Source organism: Stigmatopora argus, chromosome 12 (genome assembly GCF_051989625.1).
Source record: "Stigmatopora argus isolate UIUO_Sarg chromosome 12, RoL_Sarg_1.0, whole genome shotgun sequence".
Taxonomy (NCBI): domain Eukaryota; kingdom Metazoa; phylum Chordata; class Actinopteri; order Syngnathiformes; family Syngnathidae; genus Stigmatopora; species Stigmatopora argus.
Genome location: NC_135398.1, coordinates 10,511,505 through 10,532,398, shown reverse-complemented (window position 1 = coordinate 10,532,398; position 20,894 = coordinate 10,511,505). Strand labels below are relative to the sequence as shown.

General features: G+C 39.9%; 1 protein-coding gene across 4 annotated transcripts in view; it reads left to right on the top strand.

The window, feature by feature from the left end:
• sntg1 (syntrophin, gamma 1) overlaps positions 1 to 20,894 on the top strand; it is a 92,572-nt gene that overhangs the window by 62,933 nt on the left and 8,745 nt on the right. For all 4 annotated transcript variants that reach the window (XM_077615699.1, XM_077615696.1, XM_077615700.1 and 1 more), the window contains 11 exons: positions 2,077 to 2,207; positions 9,438 to 9,623; positions 10,472 to 10,521; positions 14,015 to 14,149; positions 16,027 to 16,083; positions 17,368 to 17,425; positions 17,527 to 17,570; positions 18,180 to 18,221; positions 18,392 to 18,494; positions 19,629 to 19,711; positions 20,465 to 20,595. In XM_077615699.1, coding sequence (XP_077471825.1) covers positions 10,495 to 10,521; positions 14,015 to 14,149; positions 16,027 to 16,083; positions 17,368 to 17,425; positions 17,527 to 17,570; positions 18,180 to 18,221; positions 18,392 to 18,494; positions 19,629 to 19,711; positions 20,465 to 20,595 — 680 coding nt within the window. In that variant the 5' untranslated portion in view covers positions 2,077 to 2,207; positions 9,438 to 9,623; positions 10,472 to 10,494. The remainder of the gene's footprint in view (positions 1 to 2,076; positions 2,208 to 9,437; positions 9,624 to 10,471; positions 10,522 to 14,014; positions 14,150 to 16,026; positions 16,084 to 17,367; positions 17,426 to 17,526; positions 17,571 to 18,179; positions 18,222 to 18,391; positions 18,495 to 19,628; positions 19,712 to 20,464; positions 20,596 to 20,894) is intronic.

Genomic DNA, 20,894 nt, shown 5'->3' with positions numbered 1-20,894 from the left:
ATTTTCCAAATCCTGCCACTGAGCCATAAGTAACCTAATTGGAAGGTAATTTCCAAAAGCCATTTTTTTTCTTCAGTCCTGTCGAGGATTAGCACGCAAAATTGACCACGTCAAGAATTCCCAATACTTGAACCTGACATCTGAAGTACTGCAATCAATATACAGCGCATAAGCCTTGTTTTCCAAAGAGGACCCTTTTCTAAGGTGATATAACCTGTATTTGTACCTAAATTAGAATGCGGCTATTCTAAATTCCAAGTTTTAAGTGTAAAATGAAATGAAAAGCAATAACCGGATCAATAAATTGTCCCATCTTACCACAATATCACATGACTACTTGTAACACAGAAAACTCCTCTTTCAAGAACATCTTATATCAGGACTCCTTGTACAGTTTTGTCGCCCTCACAGGAGGTTTTACAATCTCCTCATTATGGTGCATCATTTCACTTCTAGGTGCGCTGCTTCCAAACCAAACGATACCAATCATTCTTAAATGGTCCTTTATGGGCCCTCCTGAAACGCTCCTTACAAAGTTTGAAACATATATTAATCCTGAATGTCTTAGTCAGGGGAATGTTCAAGTATTTTTTTTTTTGAATTGAGAAAGACTTTGAATTAAAGCTTTTAAACCAAGTGATGATCCTTGCGGTATGCATTAGTGGAGATTGTTGCATGAAGGCAAGACATGGAGTCCTTTGGCTTGAACCAAAGCAACATAAAAGCAGTTAGTGCAGAGGGAGCTTGAGATCCGCTGGCACTGCTGGAAATCTGGATAGCCATCTAACCTCAGAAATCCCCCAGCGAGAGGAAAATGTAGTGGTGGTTTTCATCAGAGGTCGGTGTGTGTGTGTCAAAGTCCCGTCGACGATACATGTGGCCGTCAGATGCAAAAGTCACACCATTAACCCGGCTTAGTGGGGAGCGATGGCTAATGAAGCCAAAGCAGCGACCCTGGTGAAGACGGCAGCCTCATCTGCATGCGTCCGACGTGCAGCCACAGATTTGGAGGCGCGCGACTGCACCACGGGAGGCAATTAAGAGATCAATTTGAAACAGTTGCTAAAACGGTGTACACTTTTATGGAAAATTACATAGATAAGGATTTGCCATCACAAATATTGAAATGATTTAACATTTTCAACTTGCACCTTAACATGGGAACCATTTGTTCATTCACTATATGTTCCACTCATCCTCACTAAGGCCGTCGGGGTGCTTGAGCTTATCCCAGCCAACTTTTAGGCCAAAGGTGCGGGACACCCTGAATTGCCAGCCAATCTAAGGCACTGAACAACCATTCACGCTTACACTCATATTTAAGGATAATTTTCGTGTGCGGTCGATTGGTTGCCGGTCTTTTGGTCGCCGTCTTTTGGTCGCCAGTCTTTTGGTCGCGGTCTTTTGGTCTCCCCAACCGCGACAACGGGCGACCAAAAGACCGGCGACCAAAAGACAGACGACCAAAAGACTGGTGACAAAACAAGGTAAAACAACACGGTCTACTCATCAATAAAAGCCAACAATGGCCATGAGCAGTTTCACTGAGCCGACGTGTGAGTGTATAAGAGTTTGTATGTACATGCGTTGTCCCTTTAAGAAGGTACGTCAGTCAGGGTCTTAACAAGTTCTCCAACAAAAAACAATAAAAGTCCCGGAAATTTGGAGCTTTTCTTTAGCCTAATAATTACTAGGGCATTAAGTATGACTAAATAGTAATTCGCAGTTTGTATTTAGGGAATTTGAGTTACGATTTAAATAGTAATTATCAATAACCTTCCGGGCGACCAAAAGACCGGCAACCAAAAGATCGGCGACCAAAAGACCGGCGACCAATCGACCATGTACCATAATTTTGAGGGTTGGAATGTGGGTGGACACCAGGGCACCCTGAGAAAACCTACGCTAACTACTCCACAGAGGTCCAAACCAATCAGTGATTGAACAGTTTGTTTCCAAACTATGAGGCGGATGTGGGTACAACACCATTTTTGATGGTAAAAATGATTGAAGTCTTGTTGTTATTCTGAATCCTTGCATATTTGTAATGTGGGATATTTGTTGATTTTCTTTTAGGGCGACGCTTGGAAATTGAATGAATGTTTCACAATGAAATGGATGAAATTCAACTGAACTGAGTCATAGCTGCAACGAATCACGACGGCCAGTCCTTGGATTGATTGTATTGTGATGCACAGCTGTTGGAGGTAATCGTCTATTTCATTGTTACCCTGGTGATTGTGTCATATTTCAATTAGAGGATCTTTTGTATCATATAGGAACCTAACAGTATCTTAATTTGAGTGAATTGTGTCATAATATAATTGAAGTTGGAATGAAAGTATGGCATTTTGTGATATCTTGGTACTGAGGAATCGTTTTGAGAGCAGATGAGAAGCTTGTTTTTTTGAAAAAAATGGCTGTAGTTCATTACTTGCACAAATTAATTATACAACGCTTCATTTCCTGAAGGCTCTTTTTGGCACTTGTGTGTGAAAAGAAGCAAATTTGGATGCTCATGTCTTTGGAAATCTTGCTGCACCTTCATGGAGAATTTAGCTGATTTCTTTGCTCAAACTGAAAGAGAAGGCATGTCAGTAAAGATGGTCTATCAGTTATTTAATTGACAATCATTCTGTCCTACTGTTAAATAGTCGGCGGGTCAGTCAAACTCAGTATTGACCACACAGTTGTTTATTATTGAATAGGTTTAACATTAACGACTGTTATCCGTAAATGTTTGTATTATTGCCCTGGGTGATCTTTGAGATTCAATGATCAACCTTTTTAATAAGTGTTCAAATTTGGCCTGAAAATTGATTTCGGCATATCCTACTTTAAATAAAGACTAATGAGTATGTTCATCTCTTTTGGAGCAGATCTGAGAAGTAAAATGCCCTTTTAATACATCAAATGCCAAGTTTTTTGGGATATATCTGGCATTTTGTGACTTTGATGGAGGCGAACAAATGCTGGAATTTGCCGTGATCAATGTCAAATGTAAATGCCAATGAATAGAAAACTACATTATTTAAATCATTTATCATTTCTGGTATTCTGGTCGTGTTCATCCAGTTTCAAATGGCAAATAAGTTAAAGTAAGGCAAGCCTAGAGCACTGTAAATTGGAACTTTGTCAATTTATTCAACCTGGAAAGAGTCAAATAGCCTTGAGCAGCAATTAACCCAGATTGCAACTGTGCTTACGAAGGCAAAATCCTGCTTTTACGAGTGTGTTGGTGTGTAGGTGTGTGTGTGTGTGTGTGTGTGTGTGTGTGTGTGTGTGTGGCCTTTTGAGTGAAAGAATTATGTTCTATGCATTATCATAATTATTTGCACTGCAATGGCCTACTTTGGGAAAACTATCAAAGATGCATTACCATATGCATTCACAAATCATCGCTGCAAACATCATTACAATCAGTACCTTTTTAAATGGTCCTGCTTGACATTACATAGCAATGTGTATTGAATTGAATTGAATGTTTGCATGATCTCTTTATAGTCTCCTTCCATAGCATTTTGGTGAAATACCTTTTTTAAGATTCAGTGTCAGCTCTTTTTTTCGGGCTAAAAAAGCTTGACATAATTCAATCCACTCTATCTTCCAACATATGTTTTTCATCACAAAATGATGCAGTATATCATAAATTTATGAGACTAAATGGGTTCCTTGAAGACTCTCCGACTAATCCACCAGGCGACAAGCAGTGCAGAAATGAAAAAGGACACGTTTGTTCTGCTTGAACAAGTTGAAGCTTTATTTCACACACTACTCTCGTCTACTCTTACAAAAGTATCCTCACAAGGCCAGGAAAGAAAAAAAGGGAGCCAGCCCTTATCCCACTTAACTGTCATCTTGTCCTTTCTTCACTCGTTTGGGAGAATGGTCGCCTCCTCCTCCACCTCCTCCTTCATGCCAGTTACCTTTGTGTGAATACATATCTACTGGTATAACCAAGATAAAATCACTATAGAGTGCCACTCCTTAATCACTGTTGAATACAACTTCCACACTCCTTTTAAAATGAAATAAAATGCAAAGAATGGGTTTTGAAAGAGGAATAAAACACTCAGGGGTGGCTTAATGTTAAATAACAAAGTAAGTTGCATGCTTTTAAAGAAGTTTGAAAGAAGCTAACAACTGTAAAACTTTTAAAAGAGCAGAACTGTCTACCTTAACTTAGATATATTTTTTAAAATCCCCTCTCGGTGAGGCTGCTCCGCCTGTCAGAAGCAATCCAAAGAAAAAACTAAACGCATGTGCAGTCTGTATATTTGGGTAGTGGTGTCAAACGTACGGCCCGCTAGGGAGTCCAATGTGGCCCCCAGGTTTGTTTTGACTGACAGGCTCTTTGTAGCTCATTCATAGTGTACATACAGAATCAAATGTTTTTTATTTTTGACATGGTTGTCGTCAAACCAGAGTTTTGTGTGTTGTGCACTACTGCACTCTGCTCAATTAATGCTTAATTAGTAAATAAGGAACATTCAAATGGCCCAAAACCAATAGGAAGTAGCCTGAAAATTCCCCAAATTGAGCAAAAAGCAATTTATGAACAGAATTTACAGAAAGTAGCTATAACTAATCGAAAATGCGCCACAAAATTCACTCACTGCCTGCCATTGACAGCAAGAGACGTCTGTCCAATGACCTTAAACTCGCTGTGAATGCTCATTTATCAGTGATTGGGCGTCTGGCGTCGCCAATGGTGGCCAGTAAGTTAACTTCTTTGGCCAAAAATAATCTAGTCCGGCCCATATGAGGTCTACTCGGCATGAATCTGGCCTGCGGACCCAACTGAGTTTAGAGGCTTCTGAAATGTGTGGAGCTTCTACTGCACTGGGTCTAATCTATCCAATCAGGATTAAGTATTCATGCTGTATTATAAAATATGAATGAAGTCAAATGGCTGCTCTGGGACCAAAATGTTAGAGCCATTCGTTGCTTTACATTTGAGTTCTTTGACTGTTCAAGCACAAGAGTCAAAGTCACGAGAGTCAAAAAGTCCAACTTTCCGCTTGCTTGCTTTAGTGATCAATAAAATGTACATTTAACTGCTCATCTGCCCCGAGATCAGTCGACTAAATCGTAGCGCAGTTTGACTTCATAAATAATTGGCGGGCCAATGGAGGGACATTTGAAAGCCTCTACATTGCCCTTCCGTATAGATTTAGAAGGTGAAGAGTTTAGCAGATGTGTTTATTCGTTCTTTTTAACACTATAGATGCCAGGTTTTTCTTAATCTTTTTCTCATACTCGTAGTGTGACGCCAATGGCTACCCAGGCCTCACTGCCTGCTGTATGCATTTATTTTTACTCATGATTTGTGCGTTAGGATGTTGTGTAGTAATTAGGCTGCTATTTAGCAGCACATTATAAGGTTTTTTTCCCATTTATGTCTGATGCGATAATTAGTCACCCAATCCGGTTTGCCACGGGCAATCATCTGTCATATTATCAGATGCTTGCTTTGTACTGTGAACTTTAGGTATAGGACAAAATATCCATATTATGATAGAATATATCTTCACATTTGTCTTATCTAATTGTAGACATGCTTAATGTAATATATTTTTACAATGTTTTAAAGACAGAGAATTTGTAGTGTAATGATTTTGTTAGTTAACTCATCCCACTAGTTAAGATGGATTGGACATCTATGTATTGCCTCAATTAATTTGCTTTTAATTTGGAATTTTATTTTTATTTTTTTAATGAACTAAACGCTAACAAACCGTTTTCATCCATCCATCCATTCGTAATGCAGCTTATCCTCATTAGAGTATCAGGTGAACTGGAGTTTGTCCCAGCTGACTTGAGACAACGGAAACACTGAATTGGTTGCCAGCCAATTGTAGGGAACACAAAGACAAGCAATTTTTCAAACTCACTTTTGAAAAAAAAAAAGGTTGGGGAGAGAAAAATTGAGAAAACAAAAGTAATTTATCAAAAGACAGTCCTATGTAAAAATACAAAATAAATAATCAAATAAAACATTCCTGCACTCACACACACGCACACAAAAACCAGTAGAATATTCTTCGAGGAGTTACACATGGAAATATATTGTTAAAATTGTACCAAAAGGTTGATTGAAAATCCTTCACTAGATTGGAATATCCTAATTTCTAATTGTCTTATCTCTCATCTCGTTTTCTGAACCGCTTTATCCTCATTAGGGTCACGGGGGGTGCTGGAGCCTATCCCAGCTGACTCCGAGCCATTGGCAGGGGACACCCTAGATTGGTGGCCGGCCAATCGCAGGACACAAAGAGACGGACAACCATGCACACTCACACTCATACCTAGGGGCAATTTAGAGTGTCCAATCAGCCTACCATGCATGTTTTTGGAATGTGGGAGGAAACCGGAGTACCCGGAGGAAACCCACACAAGCCTGAGGAGAACAGGCAAACTCCACACAGGTGGACGTGACCTGGATTTGAACCCAGGACCCAAGAGCTGTGAGGGCGACGCGCTAACCACTCGCCCCACCGGGCCGCCCTATTTCTAATTGTGTCTCTTTTGGTGCTTAACTTAATATTGGCTATAGGCAAATAGACACTTTCAACTCTTTTAAACATGAAGTCCACACTTTGATTGGTGAGTCTTTTCCTCACCAGACTGTGACTAATGTGTATGAAGTGGGCGGTTCCTAAAGCTGAAAAGAGGGACTGTGAATCAAAAGGTCAAGGGATGGATGAGTGAATGAGGACATTTAGAACCATGTAAAGTCACTCTTCCTGCCTCCTGGAATAAAACCAAGGGTAAAAAAAAAAATAAAGCTTGCGTTCTGGGAAACTGCTGACTCGGAGTGTCCTCACCTTGTGTGTCGAGAGTGCGACAAGTTGATATCTTTTGGCAGAGGACATGCATCATAGTCAGTAAGGCCAAGAGCTCAGCCTATAAATGAGTGTACTAATTTACTACTCTACCCATCACTCATCATGTACACATGGCCGAGAGGGTGACACAGGAGCTTTGTGATGGGCTCCTACTTTGACAAATGCTCTCCAAGGCTTGAAAATGCGACAAGACGCTTCTTCTCCATCTCCACCGAATGATCGATCATAGCGTCATCCGTCTCAGCGGGTGGCAGAGAAACGGAAACAAAGCGTGTCAATAGCTGCAATAATGCTCTGTTTCCCCAGTTGCTTCAAAAAGTACGACACGAGCCAGCATCCATTTTCCAGAAGAACTTTCATTTTTCTTGAGCAAACTTAGCCGATAGCTGTTTCATCGCCTCACGCGCTGGCCATTATTCGTCAAGTCTCGGCGACGGAGCTGTCCCGGGTACCATTTCAGCACCATTCAGCCAATTTCCTCTCCATTGTGTCGGAGGCCTCACGGCTCCGGCAAAGTTGGTGGCTCTGCAAATATCTGATGGAGTGCCAGTTAAAAGAAAAAAGTGTTGCGCTGACTCAACTTAAAAAGCAGAAAAATGTCTACTTAATCTTTGCATTTGGAAATATGAGACATTTTTCAGACTGGGCAGATATTCCTATATGAGCTTTGCCTCTCATTCATCACATAAGATGATTTTTCTAGCCATCATATATCAAGATATCAAAGCTAACACAACCCCCCCCCCCCCCAACCCCCCATCACAGTTGCCCTTCTACCCCCTGTTCTGTATACATTACGGTGCAACTGAGAAGGAACTTCATTATTGATTTTCCGTGAGATATGCCCGCGCCAATTCAATGACTAATACCAGAATCAATAAACCATTATAAAGTTCAACGTATGAGAATTTAAGACCGTTGTTGTTGTTTTTGTTGCAATCCTATTATATTGAGCAGTAAACTCCATGTTAGGATCGCACGATTCAGGAGCTTAGTTGGTGCAGGATTACAACAAAGGACTTTTTATCCCTTTCATAAGACAAAAGAATACTGGGTGACTCATTAATAATAACGTAGAAGTACATCCATTCTCCCCGTCAGACAGCTCAATAGGGGTTATGCCTTGTATTTACTGAAGATTGGCATTTAGATTAAGGCTACCAAGGTTAATATATAGGTGAAGTATTTGGCTATGTTAAAGACCAAGTGATATATATGGGTTACAGATAGCATTAGGGGTATTGATGACGATAGATGTCTAATCTATTTTAACTGGTAGGGCGGTCTCCCAGGATTCGACATCACTGTCAGCTGTTGGTTGGGAAAGTAAGTGTTCAAAGAACAAATAAAAAAAAACAGCAGGCGGAATTTCCCATTAAAACAATCGAAACATCATTAGCATGTTTTTGTTTACTTTTGCATTAAAAGCAAAATCCTGAATTCACCTGGCTGTTAGATGAACAAACTTGCAATAACAACGCTGTCTAAAACTGTGTTACGTGTGTGTGTGTGTGTGTGTGTGTGTGTGTGTGTGTGTGTGTGTGTGTGTGTGTGTGTGTGTGTGTGTGTGTGTGTGTGTGTGTGTGTGTGTGTGTGTGTGTGTGTGTGTGTGTGTGTGTGTGTGTGTGTGTGTGTGTATTTGTCATTGTTTACGTGGAACCTGCACAAGGGACTAAAGATGGAAATTAGCCCTCGGCTACAATCTTACATATTTACCTCTATGTGTTCATTAACATGAATATGAATATGTTCATTAATGTGCTGTCCCTTTTATTCAATAAATCCAACTCAAACCTTCAACAAACAAGAAAGCACAAGTTGCATTGTTGTGTAGTGCCACACAAATATAAAAAAAGGGTGGAAAATGGCATGTTTGTTTTGTTCTTTTGTATTCCAAGGTTATCAATAACAATGCAGATCATAAGAATCATTGTATGACTAATACTCCACTGATTTTGCAGCAGGACTTATTTCTAATGATGCTTTGTTGAAAAAAAAATAAAAATACAAGTGTTACTTTTGAAGCAGGCATGCAAGGATGTAACCTCCTTATGAGAAAGCTTTTGAGTTTGACTTCAACACTTGATTAATATTTGAGTGAGTCCCAGGGCTGTTTTGTGAAGGTCACGGCTTTACTTTTCAGCTTTTATTCTCCTCAGATCTTCTGTAGTTTGCTCACTCCTGATCCAGATGGGACTCAGATGTATACATTTACAAATTCTATTAAGGCTTCTCTTGCTGTGTGATAATCAGAAGTGGAGGATATGTGCACAAAATGTACTATAGCTTGGAAGCAACTATTTGAATTTGTGTTTTTATTGAGTCTCATCAAAAATTGGCCTGCAGCCAGAAATTCATCCTAACAAGCAGTGGCGCATGTACTTTTTTTTGTACAAATTACAAGAATATGAGCTAATTGCATTTTGACATGCAATGACAAGTCAGGCATTTCCCTCCAGAAAGACGCGTGTTCTGAAATCTCCTATTTGTGTGGGAAATTGAAGCCGACAATTGCATCTACAGTGTTTAATCAGCAACATTCAGTCTTGTTTTCTCACAGGAGAATTTTCTCGTCTTCTATTTCTGCAGCTCTTCGCCAGCGAGTGGCCCCAGAATGAGGCCTTGAGGTACACCCTCCCCAGCAAAAGCCCGTAGAAGGTTCCATTCGGGGATGTGGACTGGCCCCCTCGCAGTGGCGCTCTCTGATCTGGAATCAGCTGGGTGTTCGATGGCCTGAGCTCCACTTCAAAACAGTCGGGGGGCCTTTCTAGTCAAGTGAGTGTCCCTCGCCGGGTGCCCACAAGAGTCGCTTCTTTTTGTTCTGAGCTTGGCCTATCGAGTCAAGTGGCAGTCATGTCTGATTAAAAATAAACTAATCCAAAGGAGGCACAACTCAGATGTGGCAGCTGGGGAAATTTAATGGCAACGTTTTTTCGAAGCTTAGTACAAAAGAGAAGCTGTTCTGAATTTGGGGAGAAATTATTTAAACATTTATTAGGATACCTTATTCTCACCTTTTGCTAACATGAATAATTCCTTGCAGTTTCACAGTTTCTGCTTATCTCCAGAGGTTATTTCCTTCTTATTCTGGGAGACAAGTTTGAAGAGAAGGAAAAAAATATAGATGCATTACAAAGCATTTTTCATCAGATATGTGCTTTACCGGCTGTCTTTTCCCGGGACAATCACCCGCCGGCCCGGTTGTAATGTCTGAAAAGCTCCAGTATTTGTATTTAATCATTAAACGCTGCTAGGAAGTGGATTTTACCCGTTGAAGGCGCTACGAGAAAATGCACGGACCGCCACTGATATCAATGCACAAAACACATTTTACAAATTACAAAGCCAATCTTTGCTAAATTTGGGTTCTTGGAAAAAATAAAAGATTTTAGGGAATATGATCATTTCATGGTATGAGAGTAAATGGATATTCCACGCAGTTGTTTTGGAGCTCTTGGCTCTTCTGCTGTTTGAATGAGACATCTCTTGAGTTTTTACATAGCTTTCAATGAACATCTCTTTTCCTTTGTGATTGCTATTGCTGGTTACAAAGCCAGTTTAAATTGGCTATGGGCTTTTGCTGCAGCCGCTCTATAACTCTGTTGTGTTTCTCTCCTCTGCAGCATCCCTCACTGCACGGTAGCACATGGATTTCAAGACCTCAAATGAAGAGGTTCGTAGCATTGAATCAATCGCTGGGAATGGAGGGGATTTATTTTTTTCTCCCCTCTTTCTGCTTTTACAAGTGTCTAAATCAGGCAAGTGTTTGTACATCCTATTCCCACAAAGAATGGGCGGTTCACTTATTCAGCTGCGGATGTGACACAAGCAACAATTAGGCGAGAGCCTTTATCTTTGGAATAATATCCAACAGTATATTCCAAATGATGTCAAGTGAAAGTACCGTTTGAAACAAAGTGTAAATGATTATTGCAGAGAAATGCCAGGAAAAATCATGAAACAAGTTAGGCTAGGTGAAATAAATAAATTGCTTCTAAACACATAACATTGCAGGGTGACTCACCTCTTACACACGCATACACGAACGCACGCACGCATCAGTCTACTGGATTAATGTGAAAGATTTTTAACCCCAAATGACCAAAACCCAGTTTTGGTAGCAAGAGAACTCATTTACAACTACAACATTCTACTTTTTTTTTTTTAATTTAGCCGGAGGTACTCCTCTTTTGATTTGTAATGTTGTTTAACATGGCTTGGCAATTATTGGTAACACTGTGCATATTTTCCCCCCCTCAAATTGTATAAAAGTTACAAGGCATGGTCATAACATGATCGTGGGACACTTTTGTCAAAATATAAATTAAAAAGAGGATATACCTTACCACATAACAGCCAAAGGCTGCATGGTTACCATGACAACTGGGGACTTGGACTAAAGGGCTTTAACCGAGCCCAGAGTGGTAGGGAAATAAGTATTAAAAGTAAAAGTATTTTCGCTCATAAAGTCAGCTTATCATCATTTTTTTAATCTTCACAGTGGCAAAGTAAACATAAATACTCACTCAAACCTCTGAGATGCAACCATGTGCATACAAACACTAAAAAAACTATAATATTTCCCCATTAATGCATGGTTGAATGCATCTGAACTGAGATGAACTAATACTAAATCCTTCTCTACTAAGACGTATGTCAAAATGAGTGTTATAAGTACAGTTACAAGACAATCAAGAAAACCAGTAGTATTGGCCCCTGCTATACTTTTTCCCCAGTGTATTTAACAGTGAGTTGTAATGACTGTTTTCCATTTTGTGTCACTTGCTCTTATCTGGTCACAGACTGTGGAGAATTTGCAATCCCAAACCGTTGTGGCAATTGCGGTGACATGTGACATATGACAGACAGAACAATGAAATTCTCTTTCAAAAGATGGAAAAATGTATAATTAAACTGCGCTATCTTTTGCCAATCACACAGCAGAATGATAGCTTTGTGTGCAATCAAACAAGCCTAGATTTCATGCAGATTGACTCCCTGGCTGGCATTGAAAACAGTTGATGTTTTAACTACATAATTATTTCAGTATACGGTTGAGTCTCTGCAATATCACATGTAATCATTTGTGGACTTTTAAGCATTTTTTTAAATGATATTTTACATTATGAATTTAGAGTATCCTTCATTTTAATGGTATTTGCTGCCATATCATGCTGGGCAGCAATGTGGTCTATTAGAAAAGATGTAGTTTAAATAAGAGCAAGAACAAGAAGCACCCACCTCCCCTCCCCTCCATCCACTATCCGGCAATCGTAATTGGTCCAACGAAGCAGAGATAATAGATGCCTTTGATTGTTCTTGCAGCTCTGTTTGTATGGGCCGCTTTCCCTTGTGTGTGTTAAAGTAGCCTTTGCTGCAAGGGTCATCATTACAACAATATTATTTCTAATTTACTTAAACCACGCAACCGTTTGTACTGTATATAACTATTGTTGGATAGCACTATTAGATTAGATTAGATAAGAACTTTATTTCATCCCGTATTCAGGGAATTTCTAGGTGGCAGTAGCAAGACAGACACAAGACACAGAAGACAGTGTAGACCTAGGTAAAAAAATGTGCTTTGTTTAAACATTTATGTAGTAGTCAATGTTTATTTCTCTTACATGTCAGTTTTACAGTAAATTACAGTAATGATTGCTACCATCCCTTCCAGTCAAAATGGATTGGACGTCACTGTCGGCCACTCCAGTAAAAATGGATTAGATGTTTATTGTTGTCAATGGCAGTGAATGAGTTAATCACAAAATTTCACAAGAACGCAAATTCCAAATAAAACTATTAAAACATTAGTGGGAGTAGTAGTAATAGTTTAAGATTAAGAATCAGAATCCCACTAATGGGATCGAATGAACAAATATGCAATTGCTGCCGACCCTCCCAGGCCAAGACAAATTAATTCACAGCAAAAAGGTAAAAATATCCAAATAATTGGACATCTGTCATCTTCAATAGCACTGAAAAAGCCGTTTGGATAAATAGAATTGGAAACAGCTTTGTAACTCTTTCACTCCCATTGACAAATGTCAATTGATTTTTTTCATTTCAGTGTTTTAGCTGCTATTATGTCAAAGATGTCAAAGTTAATTCGTGACCACGAAAAAAGAAGTTTATTTTTAAAGCAGATCTGGTTTGTTTATCACCAACAGCAACAGGAGTTAGCAACTATTCCTCAAAAATATAAGATCACAACCTTTTTATATCATTAGTCTCGCAAAGAAAACAGCAAGCGGCGAATGTTCATAGCCAACCCTCGTAGTTCAAATAGTTTGGGGGGCGTGAATGGCATCAAATGAACTGTAGCACACTACGTTTGAAGGGTACGCATGTTGATTTCAGCTGATGATGATGTGGCTAATGATTGTCGAGGCACACGATGAGAGGAAAGATGATGCTAATCAAGAAAAACGTGCGCACAGGTCAAAGGCTCTCATCCGCATGGGAGGTTCTCCCACACCGGGTCGAGCGTTGCCCTCTTTCTGCCTGCTTAACGACACACGCACATGCGCGCCTTTGTCCGAAAAAGGCGAGCAAATGCGCACACTCTCTCTTTCACTGATTCCATCCGTCACGCTGCAGCTGCGGGGTGCAGAGGCCTGGTTTCTCCGCGTTGCTCATTACTAGTGAAAGATAACTGACCTGCAGCCGAGCTAACATATTGCACGCATGTGGTGCGGCCTTGTTAACGGATGACTGGTGACACGCATGCTGACGCAGGTGGTTGCTTTTGTTCTGGTGGCACTGACAGGCAGGTGAAGGTGATTTCTTCTTGGAGACCCTCTTAAGTCAAGGGCAGGCAGGCATCGTAATTAGCCGGAGAGGGGCAGCGGTGGCGAAATGCAAATGTATGCAAATGAGCATGTTTAAATGCGGGATTAGAAACAGTCCCGCTGCTTGTGTAATGCAAGGAAGTGACAACAAGCCTGCTCAATTTCCTCGATTCTTAATGTGTGTTAAGGCCATGAAAACTCTCTCCTTTTTAGGATTGCGCATTTGTGCGTTGACAAGCAAAGCAACGACACACCAGCAGAAAAAGCACCTAATTTCCAATGTTCATTTCGCCACCAGCGGCCAAGCCGACATTTCATTTCATGGCCACTTAATTTAGCACCGATGAACGATGTTATCTCTCCCAATGTTCGCAGACAAAGACTGGGATTTATTTGATGCAAGAAGGTAATGAGGAGCCGTTTAATATCCGACTGCACTTGGCTAAAGATATTCTGACCATTCAGGAGCAAGATGTCATCTGCGTTTCAGGAGAACCTTTCTATTCAAGCGTAAGTAACCATTGATGTCACTCACACATTCAGTTATTGTAAGTAATTCCACTGAAGACAAACAACAAGTGAAGGCTTTGTTGTCTGTTGCTGACATGCAAGAAGTGGGGACATACAATAGGATGCTGTCAAAACAACAAAACTTGATGAATTGTCCTAAACGGTGGAAAATCTGGTATCAGTCTCACTATCTCGAGCTGTGATTTTGCAACATCACTGCCAGTTTTCCCCGTGTGCGGTCGATTGGTCGCTAGTCTTTTGGTCGCTGTCTTTTGGTCGCCCCGACCGCGACAACGGGCGACCAAAAGACCGGCGACAAAACAAGGTAAAACAACACGGTCTACGCATCAATAAAAGCCAACAATGGCCATGAGCAGTTTCACTGAGCCAACGTGAGAGTGCATAAGAGTTTGAATGTACATACGTTGTCCCTTTTAAGAAGCTATGTCAGTCAGGGTCTTAACAAGTTCTCCAACAAAAAACAATAAAAATCCGGGAAATTTTGAGCTTTTCTTTAGCCTAATAATTACTAGGGCATTAAGTATGACTAAATAGTAATTTACAGTTTGTATTTAGGGAATTTGAGCAACGATTTAAATGGTAATTATCACTTAACTTCCGGGCGACCAAAAGACCGCCGACCAATTGACCGTGTACCGTTTTCCCAGTTCAAATGAATTGGAATAAGTTAAAATAAGTTGAAAGCCAATATTCTGGTGATTTTTTTAAGAGTCACATTTTGCGCATAGGAAAAGAAATTACAGTTAAAAGAAAATAAATGTTATGCTTCAGGATGTAGTTAATTGGTACTACAAAAACACCTAAAAGCTGTTTTTCAATATTTAAAAAAAAGGTTAATTAAAAAAGTCAATATGAAGCAGTGGTTGAAAAGGGTTCACTTTAGGAAATCTTTTACGTACCCCGAGAGGATGCCTGCAAACAAGCAGTTGTAACCACTTTGTGAACTACTGATTTTCAGGTCCTGCGTTCTTCTGCTCGCTTAAGTTTTCTCAGGTGGCTCCAAAACATCCATGTTATGTTTACTCATGCGTCAAAATTCTGACCGGTCAATGTTGCCAAGATAGGCTCCAACTTACCCGTGACTCGAATTGGAATGAGCTCTATTGAAAATAAATGGATAGGTATGGAGGTTGTCACTAGCAACGGTGATCAAAACATCATCAGTGTGAAACAACCTTTTCAGCGTTCTGATAAAACTGACACAATGGCATTGTGTTTAGCACATTTAATATAGAAAAGATTATCACAAGCGTTCTTTGGCGCTCGCTGAACTGGACTTGGGTATTAAGTGTGACTGAAACCGATTTTCCAGAAATTTCAATTGCATGCCATCAGCAGTCTTTCACATTTATGAATAGATATGCAGATTTCAAAACTAATGGAGGAATTTGGCTTATCTAGTTAAGATTCAGTGTGCTTTGAGACAAGAGCTTATAGAACGGTTATAAAGTTTACAACTTGACAAAGAGATATTGTAACGCCAAAATGTCATAATTCACTGAAATCATCACATATTGCAGATGTTTGTTGTGCAAAAACACAAATGGGAAAATGTGCCAGATGTATTTTCATGGGAAATTTTCCATTTCTTTATGACAGTGTTGTGTCATTTTTACTGCATGAGATTCTGCACTGCATGATCTTATTCACCAGTCAGTTCTTGTGTGATTGGCCTATTTCCAGAAACGAGTGCTAAATAAAAATGAAAAGACCATTGAGACACAAAAACAGGAAAGGATTGGATTGACTGGCAAACAGCCTTTACGGAATGTAAAAATGTAATGTATTGCAAGTATATGAAAAATATATACATATTTATATGAACATCATGTATGCTTGCTGATTGCCTGTTTCAGGAGAGGACCATAACAATCCGAAGACAGACCATTGGAGGGTTTGGCCTCAGCATTAAGGTAATTTTTATTGCTTGAGAATTTGACATCTTTTTGAAATGTTGTAATAATCGGACATAGGCTTTGTCATCATCATCATCGTGACCGGACGTTTGGTCGCGGGAATTTTGGTCGCCGGACTTTTGTTCGCCGGACGTTTGGTCGCCGGACGTTTGGTCGCCTGGACCCAAACAACCGGCGACCAAACGTCCGGCGACCAAACTTCTAGCGACCAAAAGTCCGGCGACAAAACAAGGTAAAACAACACGGTCTACGCATCAATAAAAGCTAACAATGGCCCTGAGCAGTTTCACTGAGCGGACGTGTGAGTGTATAAGAGTTTGTATGTTCATGAGTTGTCCCCTTAGGAAGGGATGTCAGTCAGGGTCTTAACAAGTTCTCCAACAAAACACAATAAAAGTCCGGGACATTTCGGAGCTTTTCTTTAGCCTAATAATTAATAGGGCATTAAGTATGACTAAATAATAATTCACAGTTTGTATTTAGGGAATTAGAGCAACAATTTTAAATGGTAATTATCAATAACCTTCCGGGCGACCAAATGTCCGGCGACCAAATGTCCGGCGACCAAAAGTCCGGCGACCAAACGGCCGAGTACCATCATCATTGACTCGACAAAAGCCTAATTGGCATCATACTCAGAACTGCGTATGATGAAATTGGTAAAGATTGTTGACTGAATTGTCACTGTGACTGTTGATTTACATGACTTGGATTTAGTCCAATTGGGCGAAGCATCATGGCAGCATCAATTAAAAAAGAAAATCCTTTACTAGTAATTGGATGGTGGCAGCTCTTTTTCAAATGCTGACAAGACTCTATTGTATCTGTTGTCTGCCTGTGCAAGAGTAAACTTAATGAGAATGTAGGATATAGGCGGCATAGTGGGGAGTGGTCAGTCTGTCCACGTCAAAGATTTAAAATGGATGGTTTAATCCTCGGTGGATTCCTACCTCCCTGTGTGGAGTTTGCATGTTCTCCCCAATGCCAAGATGGCTTTTCACGGGTACTCCGGTTTCCACCGACATCCCGCAAACATACATGTTTGGTAGAATGCTTTAAATTGTCCGTATGTATTAGTTTGAGCGGATAAAAGCTACGGAAAATGAATACATTAAAAGTCGGGTATAGTAAATTTACTTTAATGTTGTCACTGCCTAGTCTTGATGTTTGAAGAGTGTTTTTTATTTTTTTAGGTGTTTCATCAGTGTAAAATATTATGGTGCAGACATTAAATAGAAATGGCACTTAACCCTTTTTTCCACTCCTATTTCATGATGTCAGGGTGGTGCTGAGCATAAAATCCCTGTGGTGATATCTAAAATATCCAAAGAACAAAAAGGTAAGTTACAACTCCATAGTTTGAGTTTTTTTATTTTTTCCACATGCCATGTACTACTACTACTCTGTGTTTGATTTTGTTTGTATTTTTCTGTTTTCCAGCTGAACTCTCTGGGCTGCTTTTCATTGGCGATAGTATCCTCCAGGTACACTTGGAATCTAATTAGAGCCTTTTTGTTTGACAAGCTTAATGGCACGCTGTAATGTAATTGGGCCTAACTTTATTAAAAGGAGCAGTGAGGATGATGGGCAGAAACTTGCAAAACATCTTTCTGGTCTTGACAAAAAATTAACACCCTCTTAAATGTGAGGTTAAACAAATATTTGCGTTTGTTCTTCAATAGTTTCAGTAAAACACAATCACTCAAGAAATCTGGTCAAAGGAAAAACTAAACAATACGAATATAGCGCAATTGAGTCTGGTAGCAGTCAAAAATCACCCTCCACTAGTTTACAGCAGATAGCTAGTATACCAGTCAATAATAATAATAATGATGAAAAAAGGAAAAAAATCACATCACAATACTATTGGCGGAGCATCCATTACCATTTGTTCAAATAGAAAAAGCTCTTCATGTGGCGATACATCATTTAGCTGCTATAAAAATGTCTCGTATTGAAAGATGTATATTTGCAACTCGTAATTCCCAGGGCAGGTATTCTATAAGAGACATTGGAGGCTTCATGAATCATTTTGCGGGGAGTACAATACAATTCTGACTGTATTTACGCTTACAAGCTGCTGTTGCTTGCAGATAAACGGAATCAACGTGAGAAGCTACCGCCACGAGGAAGTGGTAAGCTGTCAGTTCCTATCTTCATCTAGCGTTCGTGTCAGCTTAACTTTTGCTGTTAAATTTTTTTATTTGAGCTTTTATCCTGACTTTAACCCATTGGCTACCATTGGTGGCAACTGATTCTAATTACTCAACTCATGCGGCAGAACTCAAAATACCTGATGTTGCAGGTTCAGGTGCTGAGAAATGCTGGTGAAGAAGTAACCCTCATGGTGTCTTTTCTCAAGAAGACCCCAGCCTTCCTTAAATTGCCTCTTAGTGAGGACTGCATGTGTAAGTCATTAAATGATACAGGTACAGTGGTACCTCTACTTACAAATGTTTTGTGTAAGTCATTAAATGATACAGGTACAGTGGTACCTCTACTTACAAATGTTTTGTGTAAGTCATTAAATGATACAGGTACAGTGGTACCTCTACTTACAAATGTTTCAACATACAAATATTAAGTTCACGGGAATCTTTGATAGGTAACCTTTTGTTCCAAGATACGAAAAACAAGTTAGGAAACATCAAAAGAAATCAAACACCCAACAAAATGTAAATTCCTTTTCTGTATCCGGTATTTATTTTTTCAAATTGTCGTGCTAGAGTTGCTTTCCATTGCCACCACGCATCACTGGCCCCCCATTGGCTAGAAGTCAGCTGCATCTCCATAATGCCGTATCCAAGGTTAGCGTGCACTAGGCGGACGTTAAAGCTGGCCGAGTGGCATAGGTGACAGGGTAGGATGGCGCCAGCCTGACCGAAAAATTGCACACACTAGGCGGATGCCAGAGCGGCCACTGGCGGAAAATAAGCGTCACCGTGTGACCAAAATCCCCCCTTGTTGGCAATTTTTCTGGCACCATGGCTGATCTGTTCTGGCCGGCGGTGAATTCCTGATTCGTGTGCCTTTTGACTTTCACTCATCACAGAGTTATTTCGTGAGTGTTCCTTGGCATAATTGTAAGTTGTTTGTTTACCTGCGTGTGTGCGTATGTTTACTCAGCTGCTATTTGCAGTGAAACCACTCCTGGAACTAATTAATTTCCTAAGTAGAGGTACCATTGTATTAATTACTCATGGGATCTGAATTTGCTAAGTGCTTATTTTAGATGCTACAATACTAATGGAAGCAAAACATGAAAAAGACCTGACACAAGGTAGTTGAATTAAATGTAAAGGGAAGTCAATGCCAACTCATTGTGATGCACTTGATTTGTTCTTTCTTTGGAAAGTCTCAGCTTGTCATCAGACGCGAGAGCTTTCATAAAAAGCTTTTCATAAGCGTATATAGGCCAGGTTGACTGCCCGTTCGACTGCATACAAATTGGCACTGAGGACTGGAGCTTTGCCATTTTTTTTCTTTAAAGGCTTTTTGTTCAGAGCATTGTGGATTTATTGTCCCTTTCTCCGAACATGCAGGCATACCTTGCGACCAGAGCAGCGGGACCTCATCTCCTTTGTGTGATAGCGGCCTGCACTTGAACTACCATCCGAATAACACGGTACTTGACGATCTTCATTTGTAGCCTCTTTGCAGGAATCAATGCAGCCTGGAAGCAGGGATATTTTTTAAGTCAAGGCTAATTATTCATAGTCTATTTTATACAAGAATGGAACGTATAGAAATAGAGGAGAAAAAAGCAAATGTGAGAAAGTCAAGATTTATCCAAGCAGTTACATCTAAATACTTGATTCACATGGGTATTCACTCCCTTCTGATGCTTCACAGTTTATGTTCCAGTTCTAGTAAAAAAAATATGAAATCTTCCTTTTACTTGAAATTCTATGATTAATACATATATATAGCATGTGCATGTGTGCATGTGTGTATATGTATGTATGTATATATATATGTATATGTATGTATGTATATATATATATATGTATATATGTATATATGTATATATATGTATATATATGTGTATATATATGTATATATATGTATATATATGTATATGTATATATATATATATATATATCTCTTCTTACGCTCATTCCTCATTTCATGTCCATTGTTTTCCTACTGATATAAACATGAAGAATATATGGTATTGTATATGCTATGTATAATGTTCAAAAGAGGATAGAGTTAAGAGTGTATAATGAAGTCATATAAAGACAACGGCTAGGCCAATGGATTCCGAAATGATACAGAGCAGGTCACCAGTGGGAATAGTAGAATAGCATCATGATATTTTGCCACAATAACATCTGAAAGGCTGCCAAATGATCTCCAGTGTTTTGTTTTGGCACAGGACACGCTGTCCTGCTCGTCGTGGCCCACTTCCCCGGGCCTCCGCTGGGAGAAAAGATGGGTGGATTTGCGCCTACTACCATTGCTGCACTCTCGACTCTCCCAGCACGTGCCGGGATCTGACGTTTGCAGGTGGGCCGTAGGACTTCCACTCTCGTCTGCCTAAACAGCCAGCTAATGTCACATCAGCCGTGACCATCTGCTTTACGACGGACGTATTAAACACAAACGGTTTGATTTATGGAGCCATTAAGCTGTCCTTGGATACACTTCCATCAGAGCTACACTGCGGCAGGAATGTGCACTGACTCTTAATGGAGCTCACTTGTTTATTTTATATAAATATATATTGAGCAACACATCATCCAATCTGAAGGCATGGGTTAGATTTTTAATTAACATGAAGAAAGAAGATCGTTCTCAGACATACA